The sequence below is a fragment of the Emydura macquarii genome, unplaced genomic scaffold (genome assembly GCF_026122565.2).
Source record: "Emydura macquarii macquarii isolate MOO-44397 ecotype Brisbane River unplaced genomic scaffold, CSIRO-AGI_Emac_v2 contig_1253, whole genome shotgun sequence".
Taxonomy (NCBI): Eukaryota; Metazoa; Chordata; order Testudines; family Chelidae; genus Emydura; species Emydura macquarii.
Window position 1 is genome coordinate 87,798,585 of NW_027131390.1, and position 27,475 is coordinate 87,826,059.

The 27,475-nt window shown below is 38.3% G+C and overlaps 1 protein-coding gene across 1 annotated transcript in view; it reads right to left on the reverse strand.

The window, feature by feature from the left end:
* Window positions 1–9,700: 9,700 nt before the first annotated feature.
* The window catches only part of EPC2 (enhancer of polycomb homolog 2), a 69,791-nt gene continuing 52,016 nt past the window's right edge, over window positions 9,701–27,475 (reverse strand). The window contains exons 11-14 of the mRNA XM_067549484.1: window positions 15,342–15,478; window positions 13,430–13,589; window positions 11,866–12,199; window positions 9,701–10,973 (exon numbers count right to left, since the gene is read on the reverse strand). Coding sequence (XP_067405585.1) covers window positions 10,901–10,973; window positions 11,866–12,199; window positions 13,430–13,589; window positions 15,342–15,478 — 704 coding nt within the window. The 3' untranslated portion in view covers window positions 9,701–10,900. The remainder of the gene's footprint in view (window positions 10,974–11,865; window positions 12,200–13,429; window positions 13,590–15,341; window positions 15,479–27,475) is intronic.

Consider the following 27,475-nt stretch of genomic DNA (forward strand, 5'->3'; position numbering starts at 1 on the left):
GCGGCAGGGCGCCCTGGCCAGAGCGCAGCAGCCGCTCTCTGCTCCCGGCCCCACACCTTCCCCCCGCCCCTCTCCCACAACGTGGGCCCACCGCCGGGGTGCCCTGGAAGGAGCGCAGCAGCCGCTCCTCCCAGAAAAAAACTAGGCGCCAGACTTAAATTTCTAGGTGCCATGGCAACCTGGCGCCTGCGGTTTGTCGAGCCCTGTGCTAAAACGTGGTGAGAGAGACACTTTTGCTTTAAATTCACTGAGCTTGTTAAATTAGGTATTAGTTTGTGTTTGATCTTTTATTTCTTCGTAACCAGTTCTGATTTTTATGCCTCATTACTTAAAAATCTATCTTTCTGTAGTTAACTTCTTTTATTATTTTATCTAAATCCATGCATGTTTGGATTGAAGTGTTTAGGAAACTTCATTTGAGATAAGATTTGTGCATATCATTTCCTATTAATGAAATGACGGACTTTGTATGAGCTTGTATTGTCCAGGAGGGGCTGGGCAGTACAAGACGTACATTTCTGGGAGTTTCTGATGTTGCCCGTAGTGTAATTCATGGGTGGGTGGCTGGCTATAGCACTAATACAGTATAGCTGGGAGTGATTTACATGCTAGATGCGGTGTGCAGGCAGACCAGGAGTGGTTGCTCTCATAATGAAGCAGTGTACAAGGCACCCCCAAGTTGGAGAATTGAGAGGACACAGCTGTCTATCATCAGATTGTATCCTGGGTAATGTCACAATTCTATATCTGGTTCTGGTACATGCTACAAAAGATTAATTTTGGGGCAGAGGCCGAGCATGGAGCATTTCAACCCCAAAGTATTTTATCAGAGAATGTAACAAGCACTTGAAAGGGGAGAGAAGAGTTGGAATATAAATTGGAATTCAGCCTTTCCTTGAATATGCACCACTCGTTCCCATTTCACCGGAGTGTGCCTGACAATTTCCCACCGAAGGGCCTGTGTACACTGAGAAGATGAGGGGTGCTTTCAAACATGTTGATAATTAACAGCCTTTTTAATACCATTGCGCACTAGGACAGAGGCAGACATTTGGCCAAGATTAGTTTGACCATTTCAGGTATTTATACATTAAATAAAATAATAAATCTGTGCGCTTTTTATACTTTGTAATTTACTTTTTATTCCCCCTGCATTTAAACATAATTATTAACAAACCATAAAATAGATTTATGCTGAAACAGGTAATTGTCTGTGTTGGGCTATATCCTCCAAGTGCCAATAATTTACTAATTTATCTTAACAAAGGTTACTATTATAGTGGCATTTATTTATCTATTGAGAATACTTCTACATAGTTAACTGGCACTAGAAAAAATATTATTTGCATGGATATTCACTCCAATACAGGAAATTAATAGTTGTGCAACATATGATTTCAGGTGTATGGTTTGCACTTTATTGTTGTAATACTTTTTTAAATCAATTACTATCAAATGCAAATGTAATCAAAGGATACAATGCTAACAAATACATATTTCATGTGTGTAAGCTTACAGAAATTATATGTTTCTGATAAATTTAGCAAAGTGTTTCTCATTTCACTGCAACCTGTAGGAGTTTGGTGAATTAAGAACAACTTTTTTTAAAAGCTCCCATGTTTCACTTAGAAATCAGACAACATGCTAACATAAGTTTAGTAGTAAATCTAAATTAAATGTTAAGATGCTAACATAAGTTTAGCATGTAAACATTACATTTAGATTTACTACCATGAGTAGTACCATTGACTTCAATGGTAGTAAAGTTAAGCATGTGTTTAAATGTTTACAGGATCACAGGCATGATTAGCACAGCTTCATGTTGTTATTCTTCTAGAGCCCAGTCCTGTGAGGTGATCCACACCCTCAACTTTCTCTCATTTCACTGGGACTTGAGGATGCTCAGCTTTTCTCAGGATGGTGCCTGAAGGCAGAACAGTGTTTAGTTTTGAAAGAGAAATATAAAATAAACCAAATTATTGGAAGGGGGCTGAGGTCTGTTGGGTCAACAGTGTTTGTGTTAGTTTAAATTTTAATTAATAAACATTCTCCTAAATTGTCTTAAAACATATTTATGGGCCAGACATTATATAAAGTATGTGCATTTTGAAAATTCCTATCCTTTTTGTATGCTTCTTTCAGAGTTAAGGCTATAGTTGATTGCCCATTAACAGAAGCTCTCGAGAAATGGGAGAGCTGCCATAGCCTAAGATCTGCAATACTTGTGCATGGTAGAGTGAGTTAATGACACAATTTTAGCCTTTACTCCTAATTTCTTGGATTTTACCTAGTTTAAACTAGGCAGTAGTTATGTTAACATAATGCCAATTCTGGGAGCAGTACTGCTTTTTAGTGATAAGCAAGTACTTACTCCCCAGCCTCCCTTGTAGACTCCATATTAAGCCAACTTGCCCTTCCATGCAGCCTTTGCATGCTGCCCTTTCTAAAGCTTGAGAACATTGTGGGATGTGTTTGTTGTTCACAGAACACCATAAGCCTATGCGGTGTTTTACAAAGAAAGAAGACCCTGCCCTGAGGCACTTACAGTCTAAGGTCAGCATTACACACACAATGAAAGGTGGTAACGGGCAATATGATTATACAATGTATTAGCTGAATAGACTCAAGGTGCTCCATCTCTCAGGGGCAGCGCGCATCCAATCCCAGGTTCTGTGCATCAACCATAAGAAACCAAACCTGGGTCTTGAACTCAAAACTTACCATTTTTACTTTTTTTTTTTTTTTTTTAACTTACCACTGCATCAAAACAGTGGTCTTTTATAGTCCAGTATCTTGCCTCTGACCATGGCAAGTGCTTTCAGAGGACAGTATGAGTTAATACAGCAGCAAGTAATAGTGGAATAATCTGCCCACAGGAAAAAATAAGATAGCATCTTGCTGTGTTGTTACTTTTTTGTTGATAAAAGATGAGGGGATAGGTTAGCTTTTATCAGTATGTCCGAATCACAGGGCATTTTGATTTGGCTAATATGAAATACTTTATGTTTAAAACTGTAATCTCATGGAAGGCATAGAGTTGTGCAAGAACCAGAGCCTCTGTTTGGCAGGAAATCCCGATGATTTTTACATTTGTTTTTGCTCCAAATTGGAATAAAACCCCACAAAATTCAAAATTTCCTGCAAAACAAAATTTGCAAAAAAGTTCAGTTTGGGTCCATTAAAACTTTCCACTTCAATAAAATTGAAATATTTAATTCAAATTTTGACTTGACTGTATAAAATAAAAATGGAAGCAAACTACAGTATATCATTGACATCTGCAAAAAATAAAAGTTTAGATTTCAATAAAATGGAATTTTCCAATGGAAAAATGTTCAGTCGGAAACTTTTTGACCAATTCTACTAAGAACAAGTTAAGAAAAACTATTTTGGGCCTTGATTGAAAAAAACACTTAAGCATGTGCTTAACTTCAAGTGAATCCATCAGCAAAGCACTTAAGTACGTGCCTACATTGAGTTATTTAATGAGATTAGTCATGTTTTTAAAATTAAGCATGGCCTTGAGTTTTGCTGAAGTGGTGCTTGGTTATGTTGCATCTGCAAATATGATTGTGCTTATTAAATATAATTGAGTTAATTTAATTTTACCACTCTTAATAATCATTTTTAGGATAAAACCCATTTAACCAGCACAAATTTAAATAATTTCATAAGCAGCCCTAATACAGTTTTCTTTATTCTTTTGTAGAAGACCTAGAAGATATATAAGGTGCCTGCCTCCTTTAATTTTCTTTCTAAACTATTCCAAACATTTTCAGTGATTATGCAAAATCCCCCGAGTTTTACTGGGTGGCAAAGTAACACTCATTGCTTTTAAAAAGTAAAGCACAACCCTTTTGGAGTAATGCCTAGAAAGAGTGAAATACCATTGCAGGTTGATGATGCCATCTTCTGGTGTCATTTACAAAGCTGCTTAGCTTAATCACGTATGTTATGCAAATGGAGGGATGATATGTGTTTAAAAAGCATTTTACCCAGAAAGCAACATTCAGTGAAAAGAACATTAATTCAGGAATATTCATTGAAGTATGAATAATGATGGTGGGAATCAAGCATGAGTGCTTGTGACTATTTAAGTATTTCTCCACAGTGAAACAGTCATCGGGGAGAAGGGAAAGAGTGGGAGACTCTGTAGTCCATTGTTTAGGGCACCCACCGTGGGAGACCCTGGGTCCAGTCCCCCTGCTCTAACCACTCTCATTACTTATCCTGCTTTGTTACATGGTTTTAAACATATTTTTAGTATACACACACAACTTTTTAATTAACGTCTTAAACTCAAATATACCTTCATCCCATACAAACCTGATATTATCATGTATTATCATTAAGTGCATTTATTGGGTGCCTTATAAATACCTAGTTAATGTGATATGCTAAAGAAATGAATGCCATCTCCTATTGTTTTATTGTATCCCTGCTTGTGTGTGTCTGCCCTACATTTTAAAGACCAGTTGGGTCTTAGCAGCTTGTCAGCTATATTGTCAGCGCTGCTGTATGTGTTTCCTTTCCCACTTAGAGACAAATTTGTTTTACTGTTAATTGCTATCTAGGAAAGAAGGAAAAGGAAGGATCAGGTTTGCTTTTGCTCTTGTTGGCTTCTGAAATAGGAAGATAGGAAACCGGAAGAGACCATAACCTTGAGAGTGGAGCTAAGGATATCGCCAAACAGTCTAAGGCCTATGAATGGAAGAAACAGAAGTCTACATTTTGAAGACATTACTCCCCTTCAAGGCTGAACCCAGAGACCTGGAGATACGGCTGCCTTGGAAAAATTGAATCTGTAGTCTGCTGCAGCTATCTGAATACCTCCTTGGTCAAACATCCTCCTTACAGCACCTTCCATCATGGGGTTGAGCACGTCCTTCTGAATGATAGTGGAATCTAGAAGGAAGCCAGATGACTTTGAATGGGAGGCCACTGCTGAGCCCACGTTGGGGCAGGCAAGTCACAACTCCTGGAAGGCAGCATCTAGTTGGCAGATGTTTCCAGCAAAGTGAGAGCCATGTCAAGAATTCATCTTGGAGAATGAGATGGTAGAGAACGTAAGAGGTGTCTCCTAACCATACCAGAGATGGCAGGCAACCAGATTAGAAGGCTCAAAGCCAGAGTCCTCTTCTCCTTTCCAAGTGTCCATAGGCAAGGGCAGAACAGGAGGAAGGCTGCAAGGCAGAAGGTCTTCTTGCCTGCAAAAGGAAAGCAGGAACAAACCAAAAGGATTGAAGAAGAGGACTCGTTAAGTCAAGAGAGCACTGGTTACATTTTTGGGTCAGCAGAAAGAGAAAGTGCCTACACCAAGATGAAGAGGCAAGGTTGCACAGCCTTGTCCAACTGAGGAGGTGGGGGACCAAAAAGAGAATGTTCAGGGAAACCTCCTGTCTGGGTCCATTGATCCAGGGTCAACTCCTGGCCTTTCTGCACAGCTGAGCAGAGACATGCACTGCTCTCACTTCTTTTCCACCCAGTAGTACTTCCACTGCCAGCTGGCTGTTGCAAGGACACTTAGCATAAACAGCTCCCAGAACAGGTAGCTGAAGTGGTTTGGAGCAGGAGAGGAAAAGCCTCTTTTTCCTGGTTTCTTCAGCTGCTGTTCTATAAAGGTTAGTGACCATCTGAAGCAAAGGAAAAGGTTCAAGGAAACAGGAAAATCTGGGTAGCAAAGTCTGGAAAGAGTTATGAGAAAGGCTGGGTACATCAAACCTTTCCTGATCTGCATTGGCACCTTTTTCAAGAAAAAAAGAGGAACTTCCAGTGTTCGCACTGGCTTCACAATACCCTGTAATATCTAAATGAAATATTTACGTGACCAGTAAATTTCTAGTTTAGTTTACATTTTATTCTTAAACAGTTGGGATTCTGAACTTTCTGTTCTCAAAATAATAATAGGAGGACAATTGTCCTCATGATCCATTATGAAACTGATTATACAGGGATTCTGATTTGTTGTATTTTGTTCATGAAGCACCATTTGATTTGTGGTACCTATAATCTGTTCCTCACAATGGGATACTTATCTACTGTGAAACTGAGGATCAGGAGGAAAGTTGTGACCAAGGTACTTCATATTATGCCTGTGAGAGAGGTTCACTATACATATCAACCTTATGCGAATGTCTGACAGAACGGGTCAGGATCCCTTGTGCGTTTTCACAGTTATCTTCTGTGTCAGTTTTAATCTATTTATTTATTTAATTCTCAAGTGTAAAGTGGAGGATGCAAAATAGAATAGATTCTTTGAAACATCACAAAAGTAATAATAATGGACCAAACGTTGCCCTCAGTTGAACTGATGCAGCTCCAGTGAAGCTGGCATATAACTGAGGCTGGAATTTAGCCCATTATGTTCAGGTGGTATTCTTCAAACTCCCAGATATAACTTCTGACATTCTTTCTGCTGATACACTCTTTGACCCTCTCCCCTGTCAGAATGATGAACAAACAACTGATTTAGCATAAGTCAATATTTATAATCAAATTGCCTGCCCCACTATTAGACTCAGTTATTTGACAAATCTCAACACAGTTTGCAGGGTCAATTTCTGATCACCTTGAATCCAATTTTCAAATATCATTACTTGGTGCAATTTTAGAGAATGTAATTTTGTCATGGAGCATAGGTAGCAATTTGAAAAAAATTAATATTAAAATGTATCAAACTAATATATCAATCATTCACTACCACAGTACTTAAATAAGTATATGGATTTTTAGATTATGCTCAAAACCCAAAGGAAAAGCCTGAAGCTGAATTACATTTGAACCTTTTTTTGGCTCCAGACCACATCTTCCTTAATAATTAATAACCATTAAAGCACAAAACAAAATTTAAATTATGCTGAGTCTTATGTTCACAAAAAAAGTCAAGAGGTAAGACAGGTATTGTATCATCAACACACATCTGATTGCCATCATAGAGCTATAACTCACTAGTTGGTAATCCCTGCTCTGTTTAGGCATAAAAAGAAAGTAAGAATAGTTTCTGGTATTGATAATGAATATGGTAGAATAGCAGAATATGAAATTCAATATTTGTTACTCTTATTTTCTCTTTCCGATACTATTTAAAAGACAATGAAAGTGATGAAAATTAACCTGAGACCCCCTATGATTAATCAATATGGCTTTAAAAAATTAATAGACATATCATGAATGGAGCAATCAATTTCATAATTCTTGGATGCTTTGTTGGCTACACGTGCTCATATTGAAAATATTATAGTCTAGCTATATATACTTAAAACGTAATATGCCTAGCTGCTGTACAGTTGTCTACATGGTCAATTAGTCGAATACTAATTAAACCAACATCCAGAGGACAGTAGAAATTTTCTGGTGACTTTACAATGGATAAAGTACCTATTAACCCCATTAGTTCCACTGTATGCTTTTAAAAAGTTATGTCGTTCCTGCAAAATCTAGAAGCATGTTAAAATATGACTTTATAACCTTGTTTGGACTATGTCAGCTACAGTAGTAGAAATTTGGCCTCTGGATCAAGGCAAACATCCATGGTACCATAGCAATTATGAGTACTTTCAGTAAAATTGACAGCAGTTTCATATGGGCCTGGAAGGTACTGAATTCTGTTTGTCATTTAATGCAACAGCAACTTATGAGTAGTCAATGAACACAGGCTTTTGTTGTAGGCTTCTCTTTCACTGTTAGGTAATAAACCAAAGATATGTATTTGTGGAACCTCTAAATATATGGCTGATCTCTCAGCAAACAAAGAAAATTAACACAGCTCAGGTGTTAGCCATAATAAACCCTAATAGTCTGTAGGAAGGGTGGCATCTGAGTGACACTTAAAATAATTTAATTAATCACTGCAAACTGTTAACAAGAATGTGATCAGCTCTATTTACAGCAAAAGTACATTACATTACTGCTAATCCTTTAACCGGAACACACAAAGTGTAAGTATTGCACAGGCATGCTTACCAGATAGAGAATATCTTTGGAGAATATAAAGATGCCCTCTTCACTACAACCAAACATTTGGCCAGAATCCATCCCAGGTAAAACTCCAGAGTTTTTCAAGTAACTAAAGACCAACTCTCCTCTAGAAAGCCACAAAGGATGAGTGCTAGATAACCAACACATTCTCAGTCTAATTTACCATGAAAATAGTCTGAATTAGTCATTAAAGTAGTTTGAACTAAGTATCTGAGTTGTAATCTGCTAAATTCAGTACTTTCAATCTTCAGCAAGGATGGCTTTCGTGTGCTCACAATGCCCTGACATTTTTAAGAACAAAAGGTGTAGAAGTAGCGATTATAGAATTCTGTTAACTATGTACAAAACGGAGAACAAATGTTCTGTAATACTCAATAATCTGACCAGTATCTCAAGTGAGAAATTTAACATTTGTACTTCAGACCACATAAGCTGTCTAGTCATTTACAGAAGTAACTCTAGTTCTATATAAAGTCCCAAAGAGTTGTCAAAGGGTGTGTGTATGTAAATAACGTATCAATCATGCAGGTCACTGTGGCAGATCTGGGCTGAATGCTAAGGGTGAATACCCCTGGCATGGCCTGCCCAAATCCTACCCTCAACCCTTGCCCATTACCATTTCCAGTGGTATGGGGCTCCCAGGGTCTGTGGAGAAGTATGCAGGAGATGCTCCTTGAAACCCCCCAAAACCCTCACCTTTTTCTTATGGCCCTTACAACTTTTTTTAAGGGGAAAAATGGTATTAGTTGTCAACAAGGAATACTTCTGGACCTCCTACAGCATCTCAGGCTGGTGGGTAGCTCTCTGATAGTCAAGAGCTGGAAAATACAGGTAATTCTGAAAATATTGAAGTAACTGAATTAAACAGCTAAATGGAGGGAAAAGTGTCTTTGAAGAAGGCATAATAAACAATTTTATCTTCATGATAGAAGGCATAAATTGATACCTTGGCACACGGGAAGGATGATAGACTTTGTTGAAGCAAGCACTATTTACTCCTTTTATGTGTTCTGTGCAAAACCTGCAATATGAACTGAAGAACTAATTAAAACCTACCCTCAGAGCAAAGCAGAAGTCCAAGTTCTCATTTCACCTGCTGCTCTACCTGCTGGCACTTCAATATACTCCAGCTTCAGTGATTAGTTATAAAACATGCATGAATTTAGAATAAACTAGGTTTAATTGCAGGGCTTAACTGTGGATGTTACCCAATCCCTCACCTGATGGAGTAGCAAATTTCCAATAAAATGGTTCTACACAAGTAGGTCTTATGTGAAACAACTCGTGCAACACATTGGATGGGAATTATTTCTGTGATTTCTATTATACTCAGCTCTAAAACACTGATATGGTTCTCATTACTCTAGCATCGGAGCACCTTGCAATTTTTACTACTATCCCTGTGAGATAATGAAGTACTATTATTCCCATTTTACAGATGGGGAACTAAGGCACAGAAAGAATAAATGACTTGCCCAAGGTCACACAGGAAGTTCTCTGATGGAGCACGAGGAAACAACCTGGTTCTCTCAAGTTCTAACTACTGGAACATCATTTCTCTCCTGTTATACTGCAAACGCATTAAAGACAGGAAACAATCACTTTCTCATAAAAGTGGCAGTTTCAGTGAATATACTTGGATTAAAAACATCTTAAAAGACTACAGTACCACCGTAGCATTCAAATTGTTTGCACATTGTGAAATAAACACATATGCAACATGTCCATGTTTTGATATGTATTTTTATTTCCCTGCAGTTTTCACTTATCAAGAACAAGTAACAGGGAAAGTTGTCTGAACTAGTGCATAAACAAACATTCTGAAACACCACTACACGTATCTAATTTACAAGAACCATATAAAAAAAGTCACTAAAACACTACACTACGAAGGTGTCCAACGCTTACAGTCAGACTTTTTCCAACCCGTTACTTGCCTTGTAGCCACAGGAAAACTCTCCAAAATTGAAAAGACAATCTTGCCACAACCCTCCCCCCTCCCACCACCTGGGATGGCTCGATATCTAGACATCCAATAATTATTGCAATGATATATAATGCAATACATACCTGGTAAAATATCCTTTACGTGGTGTGTTACAGTTTTAAAGCCGGTTAAAATATGCAGTCTTCAGATAAAATGTAATCAGATGAAAATTTTTCATATCTGCACAGTTTAATGTGTGCTAGATGCATAATTTTTCCTAGTCAGTTTTTTCTGTGTAATTATCTTTTATAAACTGGTATTATAAATAGAAATATACATTCAAAATATATGGAAAAGTGAGTTACTACATTAAATTTGCATGTATCGATCCATCCCTTTTCCCCTGCACAGTAATAGAAAATACTATTTTGCCTTGAACTTCATATTTGACAGTGAAATGCCACTAAAGTATTTACCAAAAAGTCCATCTAGTCAAATTGTGAAACAAAATGAACCAAGTGAAAACTTTACATTTCCTTTAGAAAAAAATTACAAGAATTTCGTTTCCTAGCTATGAATCTTTAACTTTTTTTTTTAGACACAAAGTTGGATTTATTTGTACAAGATACAAAATGTAAACATGGCAAAATAAATAGTTAAAACAAGTGATGCAGGATCTCATTTCATGCTCATGATCCCATTAAAGAATTATTTTTTAAATCCATTCAGTTGCAAATTCAAGTGCAAAAGCATGATGATGAATATCTACTATTCAAGTAACAGAAATAATATTGATGATACAAATAAACTATTTTACAAGGTAGTGATTTTCCCAATTTTACAAAATGTACATTATATATCGACTTAATATACGATATAATGATAGTCCATTTAGGTCCGTTTCAGTTCCCTGTGATCCACAGAGTGCTGTATTTTGCATTCAGTTGGAATATAAATGACTACACCATCAACACAGGTTAAGCCACTGGTTTGAGGTTATGTCACTTCCATTGCTACTGTTGTCTCTGCTATGCCATTTAAACCCAGTCGTTCTGGTTCGTGGTTCTCTCTGTAACAAATGGAACATGGAATAGTTACAAGAAAGAACATTAATATTTCTATATAAGATTTTACAGTATTTTGTTGACGTCAAGTATTTCTGCACAGATCTCTTATTCGAGGTTTTTTTTAAAAAGGACTCTTTACACCAAAAAATGTAGCTATGAATGAAACTGCAAAGTGAGCCACAACCCGTCAGTGCCCATTCTCTATTTCTGTACTTTATAAACGATATAATTTTATTATTCATAGATTATAAAGTCTAGCAGACAAGTTTAATATAAGGAAAATTTATGCTATTTTTAAAGAAATATTTTTCAGCTACTTTTCCGATATCAACCTACCTCCATACCTAGTAATCTGTATTTAAATATCCTAAAACTGCAATACAACCACCAGTACAGGGAACCAAATTATGCTCTGAGGGAGTTTCATGAGTGGAACTGAGGTCAGAGTGCAGAACTCTGCATTCATGGAGTTGGGGAAAGGGCGTGAGCATAATTCCTTATGGGAAAAGCAGGGACTGGGCAGACTGGAAGTGGCAAGTGCTGCATTAGATGAATTAAATCAAAATGATTACCTTAACAACTCATTTTACACAGTTACCATGTAAAAATAAAAGTATATCCACGTGTTCAATTATAAATCTGTATCTACATTATCTGAGACCTCAGTCCTGCAAAAGGAGCGTCTAGACACAAACTTATGACTGCTCAGATCCTACTGAAGTAAACGAGATGCTGTGCAGATGAGGATCACTTTGTAGGACCAAAGTTATAGATTGTGAGATCTTTGAGCAAGGGACTGTGTCTTATTTAACACGCTAATGAGTAAGTAAGGTAAGTTTATGGAACTATTCATATACTAATAATGGAACTTAAGAAACTCTGGCCAATACACACCTTGCTATACTGCTGATGGCACTGCTGGGAGTAACCTTTGGCACCCTGTCCATACTGGCAGCAACTGTGGCAAGTTTTAAGGCTGTTGGCGATGGTGCTGAAGTCCTTGTATTGATATGTACATTGACTGGAGAAACAACACTGACATTGTTTAGGTGCACTGCATTAGTCAGGCAAGAATTGTTCATGGGAAGTGTTTGAGGGCTGCTTGTGCACAAAGCTGGAATTAAGTGGTTTGTGGTGCTGTGGCCAACTGTCCTTACAAGTTGTACAGTTGAAATCCCTGGGCTGGATGATAAAGCCATGTTGGTGGAGTACAGGTTTTTAGAGGTTCCTGTTAGAAAGAAAACATTTCAATAAAAATTACACAATAAAAACATATGTAATTGTTTAGTCCCAAAACAGAAGTTTAAACATAAGCTTAAGTGTAAGGCTGTAATTAGCAATGGCAATAATTATCCCATAATACTGCCAAAGTTACAGCATGGGAACAAAATAACGGAAGTTTATTTGCAGTCACAACTTTTACAGTATTTTCTGTTCAATGAAGGGGGAAAAAATGTTTGCCTCCAAGTACCAGCTAGTTTAGACTCTCAGAGCGCCCTTTCTCTTGTATAATGTGCTGAGGAATGACTTGATTTACTGCAACTGGGCTGAGCCACATTTCAATCCTGGATCAATTCCAGCATATTGATTTACTATATATTCGCTCTCTTCCTCCCCACCAGTGCACAGGGTCCATAAACCCCATCGCATCATTAGCTGTTAAACAAAAAACATCATAAAGCCTCTCTGATTTATTAGCCAAGTCAACTTTTGTTACCATCACTAAGGCAATAATCCAACCAGTCTGATTTTGGCATGACTGGTTTCTTGTAAGTGAAGTCTCAAACAAAAATGGAAATTTCAAATACATTAGGGCTTTACAGCTAGATTTGTGGTCTATGGAAAAACTGACCCTAGTCTGTGCCAGTAAGTACATTTAGGACCTTTTCAGAAAAGAATTTAAGCATATACTTAACTTTGGGTATATATTTACATCAATGAAGTCAATGGGATAAAATAAGCATGTATGTTCTTTGCTGATTTGGGGCCACAGTACTAATTAAAGAATGCAATTTCATAAAACCGTTGAACCAATTATGGATTAGAAAGTTTTAAACACCAACTCCCTCCTCATAAAACCATCCACAAGATCATGAGACACTGAATAACAGCATTTTTAAAAAACTGTGTCAATTCAGTCAGAAACTGTACCAATCATAACCAATCCTTACTTTTCAAAGAGTTTTTATTACTTTGAAAAGAAAATAGAAAAGTTACTGTATTATTGTTCATGATTTAAAGATAGGACATTTTTGCTCTGAAGACTTTTAGATCTTCAACATTACTCAAATCATCACTAAAGTATCAACTTTAGATAAGGCCAATTAAAAGAGTAATAATTAAAATCAGCACTGTTACTATATTTATTCAACTCTCAAATATATTTTTAGGAATTAGAAGTCCTTTGTTCAAAGATTTTGAACTGCACATTAGACAGCTAACATTAAGAAACCATCACCTGAAGGCTGGACAACACCATTTATATTGTTGTGGCTGGTGTTCTGTTCCTTTGTTACCTCACTGCGACTGGGAGCAGGTGCACTGACCACTGCAGATGCAGCAAAGTGGGCGCTGGCTGAGTCAAGTGTTTTGGACATACAGTCAGAGGTGCTTGAGCCCTATGGAATTAACCAAACAGCTTTTATAATTTTGCCAGTACTAGCTGACAAAACACATTAAGATTGATAACAGTACGTAGCTACTAATGAATTAAGGGGAAGCATCTTTTGAGCCAATATTGTAACAAATATTTAAAGGTCATGAATATAGTTCTATGCATCCTTCCCAACAACAGTCCATCTAGACAACATACAGAAAGTTGACAGGCTGCATTGGGAAGCTTCTTCAACCTGCAACTGCAAAAGGTATCCTTAGACTGGACATCAAATACATCGTGTGTTATAATACAAGTCTCTTGTAACACGGAGTCTTTGAGAGGCTTTTTGAAATCCTGAAGGTTTTATTTTATTTTACTTATATACACTTGTGTCTTTGCAAAGTCCAAAATTATATTGTTAGGGATTAATTTGTTTCATAGGGATCTTGCCTACTGAATTTTGGAAGGGTGTTTCTTCTATTAATCCAGCCGCCCTGGAGACATGGTAAGTGTTAATATTAGTTATTCAGCACTTGCCATCCAACCTTTGATATAGTACCCTAGTGGTTGTACATAGCTGCATGTTTAATACACTTTAGTTTGGAAAATGATTCACCCACTAACTTTTCAATATCCAAACTATCAAATATAATTTTCTCCTCCTGATTAGGATCACTATTCCATATTTTACGGAAACAGACCAAAAAAATTTGCAAGCAGCAATCTGTATAGGAAGATGATGATTAATAAATACAGAAAATGCTTGAAGGGGAGAAAGGGATACTGGTGTCCATGTATACACTGCTAGCAATAATATAGGGGAAAGGTTTTTCTAGTAATGCTTAATAATATTTTTTAATTTATAAATATATTTTCTTATTAATTAGCAGACTAACTATGTAAGCCTGACAGTAAGTGCATCCTTTGCCCACAACGGATATTACATTGGAAAAATTAAATTCCTTACAAAAAATTCAGAATATAACACATTTAAAAGCTGTTTTTATCTCCATAAACTACCAAATGGCTAAGGTGTGCTACCCTTACACTATCATATTCCACAATTTCAACGAATCTACTCACTACTCAGGGCCAGCAAAATTGCCAAATTCTAACCCAAAACAAAGTGTATTTAAATGTGAAAAAGAGAACAGATAAATATGCAGGCAGTTTATGTAGACTTTGTAGTCTATGTTTCCATATTCTCTTACAGGAAAACATGGTAAGCAAATTTGCTTAAAAATCTAGTGGTTGTTTTTTGCTAAAAATCCCCAGCAATGTTTGCAATTTAGACAGCACAGAATTGTGCATGAAACCCTGAGAGTGAAACTGGCAAATAAACTGACAAAATGAAGTAAAATTGGCTATTTTGTTGCCTAAGTATAAAAAGTAAAACAAACATAAAAATAGTGAAATTATATTTTTAAACTAATGTATTTGCAATGTAAACTTGAACATTCATACTTTCAAAATACAGACTGATGTAGCAGTGTCCCTTCAAAGTTTATAAGTAATACTACATTCTGAATTACAAGAAAAAATAAAAGCAAATATGTTATGGTAGCTAGAGAGTTACTGAGTTTTCCAAAGCCACATAGAGAAATGTAAAAGGAATTTGATCAAAATAATTTAAATCCATTTCATACAATCAGTACATTAACAAAACATTATCTTTAACTTGTAACAAAACTTAACAAAAATTGAGCAAGCAGGAAGAGGAACCCGCTGTGGAAGACAGATTTGGCACATGAAAAACATTTTAAGGGAGTATTACCTGTGCTTTTGGATGCGTCTGTTGTGAGGAATGCTGAGACTGCTGTTTCTGCTGAAGCTGAGCAAGTTGCTGTCTTTGCATTTGAACTAATTGCTGTTGATGTGTCTGAAACTGCTCCTCTGTGATACCCCCCGTTACTGTGGAAGGGAAAAACGAAGTTTTTCAGCGTTTAACATACCTGATGAAGACAAATGTTTCTAGAACAAAAGTGAAATACAACGCAAACCGACACAGAACAGTGAAACATAAAAACAAGATGCATGAAAAGGAGGGTACTGAACACTTGCACAGATATCAGTATATCTGTCTGTGAAGTTGAACCCACCAATGTAAATGCATATCATTGGCCAATTCTCTTTGAGCATAAAGTCAGCTATGAGAAAGGGCTGATAGTTCAGGAGCAACAGTTACTAGCACTGAAAACTGCCTTCAATGTGTTCCTTCTCAGTATCTATGACTATTGTACTAGGAAGGTTACTTTTTGGTAGGCAAAAGTTAAACTATCAGTCACACCCACTGAATGACATCTTTTATGAAGCTACACCAACCAATGGAACCATAAAGAAATTTTTCTCCTGGCTTCTGAGGAACGAGGAAGGTCTCCCATATCATGGCTCGGACAGAGGAATGGCTGATTCACTTTTCTTTCACTATAACCACTCTCAGCTAATACTCTCTATAGTAGACTCATTCTATTTTTCTTTCCTCTGAGATGTGGGGTTGTGTTCAGGAAGAGAGAGTACCTAGTAGTTCCAGCACCAAGTAGTATTTGTGCTATGTGATCAGATGTCCACTTTACAGATATGTATTAGGCAATGTGAGCGGAGCACCATTTAGTGCATTTAAGCAGCAGGTTCAGCGGTGCCTGGAGCAGGATGACAAAAACTGGCTCCCCAGATCTAAAATCTAGCATATGGCTCCAATAATTTCATTAAGGATCACAAGAAGGTTAATAAGTAATTTCTATTCTATGACTTTTGAACCTCTTCTGTTATTTCATCCCCCCTTCTGCTTATTTTTAAAAAGCATGCTGAAGGACGTCTTGAACAGCATTTTCTGCAACTAGATGTGTTGCATGGTATTGCCTGAAGGCCTCATCAATGGAGGGGGGAGATTCCAATGTAGACCAAAACAGTTTGCTGACCAGGGAGAAAAACGTTGAGGCAAATGTGAAAGTTATCACCTCACTGTACCTCAGTTTCCATATCTCCAAAATGGGGATCATGGTGGCTATCTTCTTTTTATAAAGTGCTTTGATACACATGGGTGAAAACTGCTAGAAAAATAGCTACAACTCCCTAACATGCTTTTGAATAAAGGCAGGGTGCAGGCCATCACTATTCCTGAGGCTTTGGTGCAGCCATAGGAATAAAGATTAATGCAGTGATCAATTTCATCCAGGAAGAGGAAACAATTATAAAGGCCATCACCACCCCCCCTGATTTACTTTCCCCACTGACTGTTATGAGAGCTGCTACCTGTGTACTCATTCAGCCACAGAAGCAAATAAAGATGACATTCCTTATGCTATTCCGATGGTGGAAAAGGATATGTCCCTCAAGACAGACCATCCCCTACAATGGGCCATCCTCAGCACAACACAACAAAATGTCACCAATTCCCAATTTAATTAACTTCAAACCTGAAAGTCAAATATCAGCACAAGATTACATTTAGAGACGTGCAAGACTGAAGAGGTTCTACTGTACTACAATGCCCACTGACTAGATGCAATCATTAGAAAATCTTAGTGCTTCAGAAAGTCATCAGTTTTCTTGTAGGTTACCATAATGAAAATATTAGTAGCCCTATGTTATAAAAAAACAAATTGAAATCTGCTTTGAACTGAAAGTTTTGTTAAGCATTTGTCTGAAGTAGTGTTTCAAGCCAAAATATTTTTTCTTCAAACCATAAGCAGAATTCAACAATATGAAGGAAAACCTAAAGCATACTGAAAGCTACAAAATTTATGAAACATTGGTGCTTAAAGCAAAACTGAAAGGTCAATAGAGAATTATAGATGTAGGGGGGGAAAGGGAGTGAAAAAGGGCCAAGTGAACTCTCCTCTGCTGACTATTTTCCCTTTCTATGGAAAATACATATATAAATTGAAGATCATTCTAAAGAAGCCAGAGACCAGAATCTAATCTATAATTGCAGTGATAACCACAACAGAATTAACACTGCCTGAGGTACATGTGGAACACTAGGTATCCATACCATAACAAAGCAAAATGAGGTAAGACTATGTTTATTCTTGGTCATTTATTGGTTCATAGATGTGACAAATATACCAAACACCAACTGCATGTTGTCCATTATCTATTAATGTTTCACATACCTAATTTTGCCAGAATCCTTATTTCCTCAACCAAATTAATTTAAAATACTGTCAACAGTTTAATGCTACCTGGATTTTATTCAGTCATAGAATTAAGTGCTTTTAGGAGCTGACAAAGAGGGGATTCAATATCCAAAGTTCCTGTTCACTAAACCTTACAGCATCTCAGTCTCAACTGTCGTTACATATGCTCAATGGTATTGCAATCCAAAATTATAGCTACAATCTGTAGGAATAACATCTTCTGAATGAAAAAACACTGTGCTAACAATTAAAATATTGACCATTTTACATTCACAGTGTTTGCTTTATCTACTTACAATACTGCCAGCTTCACAGAAATTTCATTTTATGTAAGCACTGGAAGGAGTTTCAATCAAGTCAGAGCGTACTCAGAAACCAGTAAGCAAATATTTTCTCATATTGCTCTATAATTAAGCAGGCTTCTAACATCCCAGGAAAACTGACTTTTCGAATTAGGTACTAGTGCAATAGTAATTCTTTATTTATTGTTTAGAGGGATGCTGCTGGAAACAGCTGAAACAGGACTAGACACAAGAGTAGAACAGTTCATTCTGACTCATCTTTCTCGCTACCCACTCTCAAAACACAAATGTTGGATCATCAGACTAGAAGGGTTTTTTTTAAACCCAGATTTTCTTTATACTTACTCCTAATGGTGCTAATCTGAGTAAATGAGTTAAATAAATCCATAACCATCTTATTTATTTTTCCCTCGGATGAAAGAAGATACCTGTAGCTAAAATATGAGTACTGATGCTCACAATTAAATCTTGTTTTAAATTTGCTGCACAAACTATCATCCATTTCACAGCAAAATCCTTTTCAAACTGTGTCTTGTGTTTTTAAGTGCGTAGTTTAAAAAAAAAAGCTCCTGATTGATCTATAAGCATACACTTTATTGAGATATGCCACCTTCTTCAAAGATTGCTAAATCTGACTCAGGTATTCCATTATGCCACTTATGTTTATTTGTTGATTTGTAAAGTGCCCCTGTTAGTTTACATCCACATGTACACTCTTATAACACATTAATAGAGTAAATAAATTCAGTTATATATCCACAACAATTGCAATTAGCTTTTTGGTGATTTACCAGCCTTTCCAAGATGGTTTAAGGAAATTGTACAGTGGTAGTTTATGTTTTTATTTCTGTGTGTTTTCATTTCTCTTTGACTTCCTTTACTGAACTACTGTTGAAAAGGTATGTACAGCAGGTTCAGTCACACAGCAAAACTGTACATGCCAATCAACCACCTCCCAAGTCTTCCAAAATTAGCATAATTGAAGACAATAAAGCCCAGTCAGGAACTAGGAAGATAAGCCTATCGTTTTGTTTTTAAAATTTTGTAGGGTATGTTGCCTGATTTTTAAAAAATAAAACTTAAATGATGCACAGTAATGTATAATACCTACTTAATCATCATTTATTTTTATTATCGGTACTGTAATAACTCAGGCCCCAATCAAGATTCAGAGCCGCATCATGCTAGGCAATGTACAGACATGCTGTAAAAGATCATCCCTGCCCCAGACTGCTCACAAATTAGTGAAATGTTGACCCATATATCAATTCTACAAATATTTCCAGACAGTTTTTTTAAATTATGTTTGACATATTGTTACAAACATGAAATACTGTGTTTCATGGTTTTGAGGTATGTAGGAAACTACAGAACCTAGGATATTAGTAACGACATATAGATTCTTAACTCTGTATCATCGGTATGAATCCTACTAACATCAGTAGCTATCACCTAATGATCTTTAATGGTCAATCTGAAATTAGCTAGTGATCTTAATCTGATCGTCACATCAAAAATCACCATCACCTCTTCAGTATCCTTGTTAATTTTAGAATCCAAGAACTGAATGATCCTGGATTGTCATTCCTTGAGGTAATCTCTTCAGATCATGGTTAAGGCACATTAAGGGGAAATGTGGAAGTGTGCCCAGTTGTAAAGATTCCACTGTTTAAGGATTTTAGCTTGTAGTGTTGCTATCAATTTTAAGATCTTCTAGGGCTGCCATCATGGTAGTATTTGAGTGCACACAGATTAGATGTGCAGAGCAAGGTCCATAGTGAAATTAATTGAGTCTTCTGCTCTTCTCCCTTCCTCAGTAATAATAATCTCTGCTTTACATATTATTCCTGCTGTGGTGAGAAAGTTTATCACAAATGATTTGCCCTAAAGATGGGTAGATTTTTCATTAGTCTAACTGCCTCATTCCAGAATCTAATCACTCAAATGTGTGTGTTTATCTATGGCTCTTACATCCTTCATTAGAATCACTGTCCCAGAGGAACACAACTGGGGGGATGGCTAGGGGAGGAGAGGTGATGGATAGCAGCGTGATTAAGTGTGGTCACTGATGTTCACTGAACCCTGACCCACTGATAATTTAAAAAATCAGGCCCAAGGAACTTGAACTGGCAACAGAAGTGGACTGGGAGCCAAGGGCAATGCGCTCTGTCCTGCTGAAGAGATGGACTGCTATAATATGCATATTCTAAAATCTTCTCATGGCTTCCACCTTCAGCTCCACAAATATGAGTTTCAGTTAGCCATACATTTATCATCCCTAGACTGGATCGTTGCGCCATACTATGTAGCTACACATACCTATTTCTATCACCCCTCCCCCCAAAAAAACATTCCTTCCAATTGACTGTTACAACATTGTGAGTATATCTTGTCTGAAAGTAGACTAAGTTCTTCAAGGCAAAAGTTGTATTTCAACATAGCACAGCATTTAGCACAAGGCCTCAATCTTGATTAAGGCTTCTGGATGCTACAGTGATCATAAATGATAATGGAAACTGCAGGAAGTGGTAAAGTTTCCTAGTAAATTTAAGGTAGAAGGTATTTTTCACAAGCAATGCAACTTAATTGTCTAGACTTAGTGATGGGCCCAGAAGGACCATGAAAGTTTGCACCACTTTGATCCAAAGGAGCAAACTGCTTCAGTGGAAAATGTCTGTGCTAATTCCTCAGAGCACTTTACAACTGACATAACATAATAAAGAAAGAAATTTAGTTAGAATCAGCTGGGTTTTTTTTTTTTATTCATATGCTGATCTGGCACCTTCCACAAACACTAGATTCACATATTTATTCTCTGAAAATCAAGTGCTTAGCAGCAGACATCCCCTCTTCATGTATTTGCAAAGTACCTAGCATATTTTGGGCACTACTGTAATACAAATAAAGCAATGTTATTAATAAAGCAATAACATTAATAAATAAAGCTATCCCATGGACACTAAGCACTACATTTAGTAGTAAGGGCTTGCAGAACAGGGTTCTTATATTTTAAAAATTATTCAGATCAGGACTATCTGGTTTAAAAACTCTGATATGCCAAGAAAACCTGTGACACTATCAATGCATATTAAAAGTTGTGTTAGTACAATGTTAAAGTTGCAATGTTAAATTTATGAAGTCAGATGATGTGAAAGTTAACAGCAATTTTAACTGTACATATGTATGGTCTCTTCAGAGAGAAAAGCAAAAAGCTTTTTGGTTTATCTTAAGTTTTCATTGTTAAAGGCTATGTCATAACTGTTATAAAGAAAAGAACATTCTTTGCACACTTTAAAAGTGATAAATAAAATGGAAATTAGATCTAAAAACATTGTCACAAGTAATGTTTTGTATACAATCTTGCAAATACTACAACTATAAAATGTTAAATATGAAATTTAGAATATTTAATAAATAAGTCAATAATAAATATTAAAATTGCAAGTACACAAGAATTCTCATCATTTTCATCATTAGGGAAACACTGATGGAAGAAAGGGAAGAGGGGGCAGAGAGGAGAGGGCCAAGAAGTTATCAATGCTGATGGACTCGAAATCATAGAAAGGCTGAGTGACAGGTTGTGGGGAGACAACTGATGGGTGATGCTGAAAGAGACCGGGTGATCACTGCAGGGGGGAAACTCAGCAACACAGAGATATCAGCATAAAGTCAATGGCCCTTTAATAAGTAGGACAACTGGCCAGACATGCAGGTCAAAGGAAGAATTGAGGGTGAGGAAATATGCAGCTAAGGTGTCAAATGGGTCATGAACGTGGAAACTCAATGTGAGGAGATATGTCGGAGATTGTGAAAAGAAAAAGAGCCAAAAGTTAAAATCATAGAGAAAAGCTGATGGGGAAGAGGTAGGTGAAGAGTAGTTGTCAACAACAGTGAGGGGAGAGGAGAGTCAGATGCAGAACTATTCAAATGAGGAGAAAGAGTGGGAAGGGGGAAATACTGGAAGCAGCCCGACACCCCCACCACTCTCTCTGATCCAGGGCAGAGAGCATGAGAGAAGAAGAGGCCTCTGTAAGAAAGCAGAGCTACAGGCAAAGGGATCCAGATCTCTGTAAGAGCCACAAGCTGGAGGGAGTCAGATGTGAATAGGTTGTGATCTTAATAAAGATGAAGTGGATGTTCCAAAGACAGCAAGACAAAGGGAGAAGGGTTGGTGAAAGAGGGGGAATGGTGACACAAAAGGGGCAGAGGTGATGACAGCAATGCATGGGGGAGGTGGAGAGGGTAGGGATGGATGGAGGGAGGGCCAGGGTTAGGGTAAATGTCACCACAAACAAGGAGGATGTGGGACCTGGATTTGAGCTGGTAGGAAGTGGGAGGAGGTTGGGATGGAGAGGAGAAGAAAAAGGAGCAGGCAGAACTAGTTGAATTATAGAGGTGAGGGTAACCAGGAAGGGAAGATGGAGCCAGTGGAGGGAAGGGTGAAGTGAGGAGAAGGATGTTATGATGCAGAAGAGGCATTTGATGACAGCCACTGATTTTTTTTTTTTTTTTTTTTGGAACGGCCGTATTGGGTCAGACCAATGGTCCATCTAGCCCAGTATCTTGTCCTCTGACAGTGGCTAATGCCAGATGTTCCAGAGGGAATGAACAGAACAGGCAGTCATCAAGTAGGGTGACCAGATGTCCTGATTTTATAAGGACAATCCTGATATTCAGGGATTCTTTCTTATATAGGCACCTATTACCCCCCACTCCCTGATTTTTCACACTTGTGATCTGGTCACCCTATTACCAAGTGATCCATCCTCTGTCACTCAACTCCCAGCTTCTGGCAACAGAGGCTAGGGACACTACAGAGCATGGTTTTGCATCCCTGCCCATCCTGGTTAATAGCCATTGATCAACCTATCCTCCATTAACTTATTTAGTTCTCTTTTGAACCCTGTTATAGTCTTGGCCTTCACAACATCCTCTGGCAAAGAGTTCCATAGGTTGACTGTGCGTTGTGTGAAGAAATACTTCTTTTTGTTTGTTTTACACGAGTGGCAGATGGACAAGATTACAAAAGCACATCACAAACCATAACGAGAGATCTGAAGGTATTCTCCTGACCCTGGGGCCGAGTCCTTGCCGTCTGGGAAGGGACCCCTGCTTTGTGCAAAGCTTCCTGGTACATAGTCACAGCTGCTCGTGAGGGGGCTGCTCCAGGCTGTTCAATTAAAGTCAGAGGATGGCTCTACATTATTACTTTACAGATCTCAGGTACTGGTACATTTCTGAAAAAGACAGAAGATGCTGCCAGTGTCCTGATGGAGTGAGCCTTGGTGTTTGATGACAGAGGATCACCAGCTAATTGATAACATGATTCATTGAGATTAGATGGCTTGGCTTTTCAACTAGTGTGATACAGCCACAAAGAGGCAGCGAGACTGTCTGAAAGGTAATAAAGCAAGGCTCTGAAAACATCTAAAGTACGTAGTTTCTTCTCTCCCATTGAGAGTGGTATCAGAAAGACTTGCAGGTTGATTGAAGTGAAACTCCAAAATTACCTTAGGGATGAGCTTAGGGTGCAGTCTCAGAACTGCTTTGTCCCAATTAAATGATATATAAGGAGATCCAGACATAAGAGTTTAGAGCTCGTTGACCCCTCCATGCTGAGCTCATAACTATCTGAAAGCACATCTTAAGGGCAAGGTGATGCATCAAACAATCTGATAGCTCAAATGGAGGTTCCATGAGTTTCAGGAGAATGGTATTAAGATCCCTTCCAGGAATCAGGTCTCTAACGTGTGTATATGTGCAGGAGATCCTTGAGGAATCCAGATATTGTTGGATGAGTGAAGACAAAGTATGACTAAATCAGAGTATGACATACTGATACTGCTGCAAAATGTGAGAATTAAAAATCAATCTAGCTTATTTTAAGTGTGGCATGTAGTCAAGGATCTGTGGTAACAACTGGCTCTAATTTATGCTGGATTCTCCATATGACAGCCATTTCCATTTGCAGGGATAGATCTTTCTGGTACGCGATTTCCTGCTTTGTATAAGGTTTTTCTGAACCTGTCAAAAACAGTCTCTGTCAGTAGAGCTCAACTAGCCAATATCCAAGCTGTCAGGTGCAATAACTGCAGGGCTGGGTGCAATATTTGATAGTGGTTCTGAGATACCTGGCACATGACATTGTTAATCTGGTAGCAAACATTTTTAATACCTCCATCTACTCAATGATAGCACCACATGCCTGGCGGACAGTTAACATCATATCTATATTTAAGGAAGGGAAAAAAGTGATCCAAGCAATAACAGATCAGTTAATGTGACATTAGTCGTATACATGACCTTAAAACAAATTGTGATAGAAAGAATAATTAAATTAATGGAGGTAAACAGAAAAGGTGATGGATTTACCAACACAGATGATATTTACCAAAGATAGATCATGCCACGCTACCCTGATTTCCTTCTTTAAGAAAATAAATTTTTCTAGATAAGGGAAGCGTAGTAAAGCTAACATACCTTCAGTAAAGCATTTGACATGGTACCTCATGAGAAATTATTTGTTGAATTAGAGAAGATGAGGATCACTACAAGAATTGTAAGGTGGATAAAGAATTGGCTAAAGGGGAGAAAGCAACGGGTTGTGCTGAAAGATAAACTATCAGACTGGAAGGAGGTTATTAGTGGAGTTGCTCAAGGATTGGTCTTGGGACATTTTTATTCAATATTTTTATTAATGATCTTGGCACAGAAAGTAGGAGTGTGCTAATGAAATTCGCTGATGATACAGACCTGGGAGGCACCGTGAATACTGAGGATTGGAACATTATACAAGAAAAGATCTACTTTACCTTGAAGGCTGGAGTGACAGAACTGTGATGAAATTCAACAGTACAAAGTGCAAAGTCATGCATCCAGGGTCTAGTAATAAGAATACAAGCGGGGGCGCCATAAGTAAAAAACAATAGGGGAGAGAGACTTGGGTATATGGGTCAATCACAGGATGATTATGAGCCATCAGTATGATGCAGTTGTGAAAAAGGCAAATGTGATTTTAGGATGCATCAGGTGTGGCATTTCTAGTGAAGACAAAGGAGTGTTAACGCCATTCTAGAAGGCACTGGTAAGACCTCATTTGGAATAGTGTGCACAATTCTGGTCCCACAGGTTCAAGAAAAATTAATTAAGCCTGCAACTAGTGCAGTGAACAGCTACTAGGATGATCAAGGGAATGGAGGACACTGGAAAAGCTTGGCTTGTTTAGTCAAGCAAAAAGGGGATATAATTGCTGTTTATAAATACGGTAAGGGGTAATACCATGGATGGTGAAGAGCAATTTAAGCAAAAGGACATTGCTGGCACAAGAACAAATGGATATAAACAGGCCATGAACATTTTCAGGCTGAAAACTATAAAGTGGGTTTCTAACCATCAGTGGGGTAAGGTTCTGGAACAGCCTCCCAACAGAAGTGGTGAGGTCAAACAACTTAATTAGTTTTAAGACAAATGGGCAAATGTATGAGTATGGCTGTATGACTGGGTTGCTTGTGATGGTAATGGGTGGGTTCAGCTGCCATGGGGCTCACTTTCAGTTTACGTCTTTCAGTAATAAAAGCTCATGCTTCATGGTTTTGGATGGCCACCGACAAGGATCAGGAAAAGAGTCCCCATCCCCCACCCCCAATGTAGTCAGTCTGTTGTTGTTGTTTTAAAATCTCCTTCCTCTGAAACATCAGTGATGGCCACAAATGCAGATGGGACATTGGACAGGGAGGGCGAGACCTCTGAGGTGGCAGCCAGAATTCTCTCTCAGATGCTTGGGTAGTTGGTTCTTGCTCAGAGTCTAACGGATCATAATATGTAGAAGTGGAAGGAATTTCCCCCCTGGTCAGAGGTACAGTGACTTTGGAAGCTTTCACCTTCCTCTGCATCATATGTGTACAGGTCACTTGCCAGGATTATCTGTGTATATCTCACAATCATTTCCCTGACATTGCATGGGCCTTGGGCATTGATGTACTTCTGTTTCTCCTATTCTCAGCCTGTGGCAGATTAGTCTAGTCTAGTCTCTTGTGGGCTATAATATTTTGGTCTAATTGTTGTTGTTGGATTTAGTGTGCACATGCTGGGTGGCACTGGGGGTCAGACAAGATGATCTGGTGATCCCTTCTGGCCTTAAACTCTAACTCTGTATCATGTCTGGGCAGATTAGAAAAAAGATAGGAGGTGGAACAAACATGTTCAGGAAGTCTAACACCCAAAATTTCCTCTGCCAGTAGGGAGCTATCATCAGCATGGCCTTGTCCAGTCTGATTTTTGAGATCATCTTTGGGATCAGGAATATTGGGGTGAGAGGTGGCTGGAGAAGGTCTGCAGACCACTGTATCAGGAAGGTGTCCGGTAAGGCGTCTGGGCTAATACCCTCCCCGGAGCAGAAGTTCAGGCACTTGGTGTTATCCCCTGTAATGAACAGATCTATTGTGGGAGTCACCATTGGTGCAATATTGGCTCTATGATGGATGTCCGCACTGACCACTCATAGTTGGTTACTACATGCCTGTTTAAGAAATCCACCAGGTTGTAACTGGTTCCTTGAAAATGTAGATCCAATCAGGTTATCCAGTGACAACAGCCTGATGGCTTCCTGGTAGAGGGTATGACAAAGCACCTCCTATCTTGTTTATATAATGCACTGCTTATGCATTGCCTGTCAAAAACTGTGCTGTGCAAGTTGAGAGCCACAAACCAAATCTTGAGCTTGAAGACATGGAAAGATGGGAGGCAAGAATTACCACCCTGAACCTAATATGGCATAAGTACTTGCTGAGTCTTCTCAGATCTAGTATAGGACAAAGACCCCACTTTCTTTTTCAGGATAAAGAAACTCCAGGAGTACAGACTTCTTCCCCTGAATTCCGGTAGCACCTCCTCTATGGCTCCTAGACAAAGCAACAAGGCCACTTCTGCCTTTTACAGGCTCTTGTGCAAAGGTCCTTGATAGGGAAAGAAGGATGGATAGAAGGAAAAAGTGGAATTGGATGGGGCAGCCATGGACGATAATCTCTAATATCCATCTGTCCAACATTACAGCAGACCACACCCATGGGGTGAGGTAGCTACTGAAGTTCATGCTCTCTGGACTGGATGTGATTTGGCTCCTAACTGTCATGTCAAATTTGCTGACATGCTGTAGAAATATGATGCATTGTCAAGGAGAAGGAAGGCTGGCAGCTCCTGCTGTAGCTCATTTTTTCTTGACATGGCTGCCTGGAATGACAAATTGGCACCTGCTGTCTTGACGGTGGTTGAGGGTGATACTGCTTGTGGTACAGGGAGGAGATATAAAATATAGAGAGGGCAGGATGGCCTTTGAGTCTCTGAAAGAGTGTAAAGCACTGTCCATTCATTCAGTAAATAGTTCTATGTCCTCAAAAGGTATGTCCTGGATCATGGCCGGAACCACCCTAGGGATGCCCAATGCTCTGAGCCAAGATTCTTTGGCCACT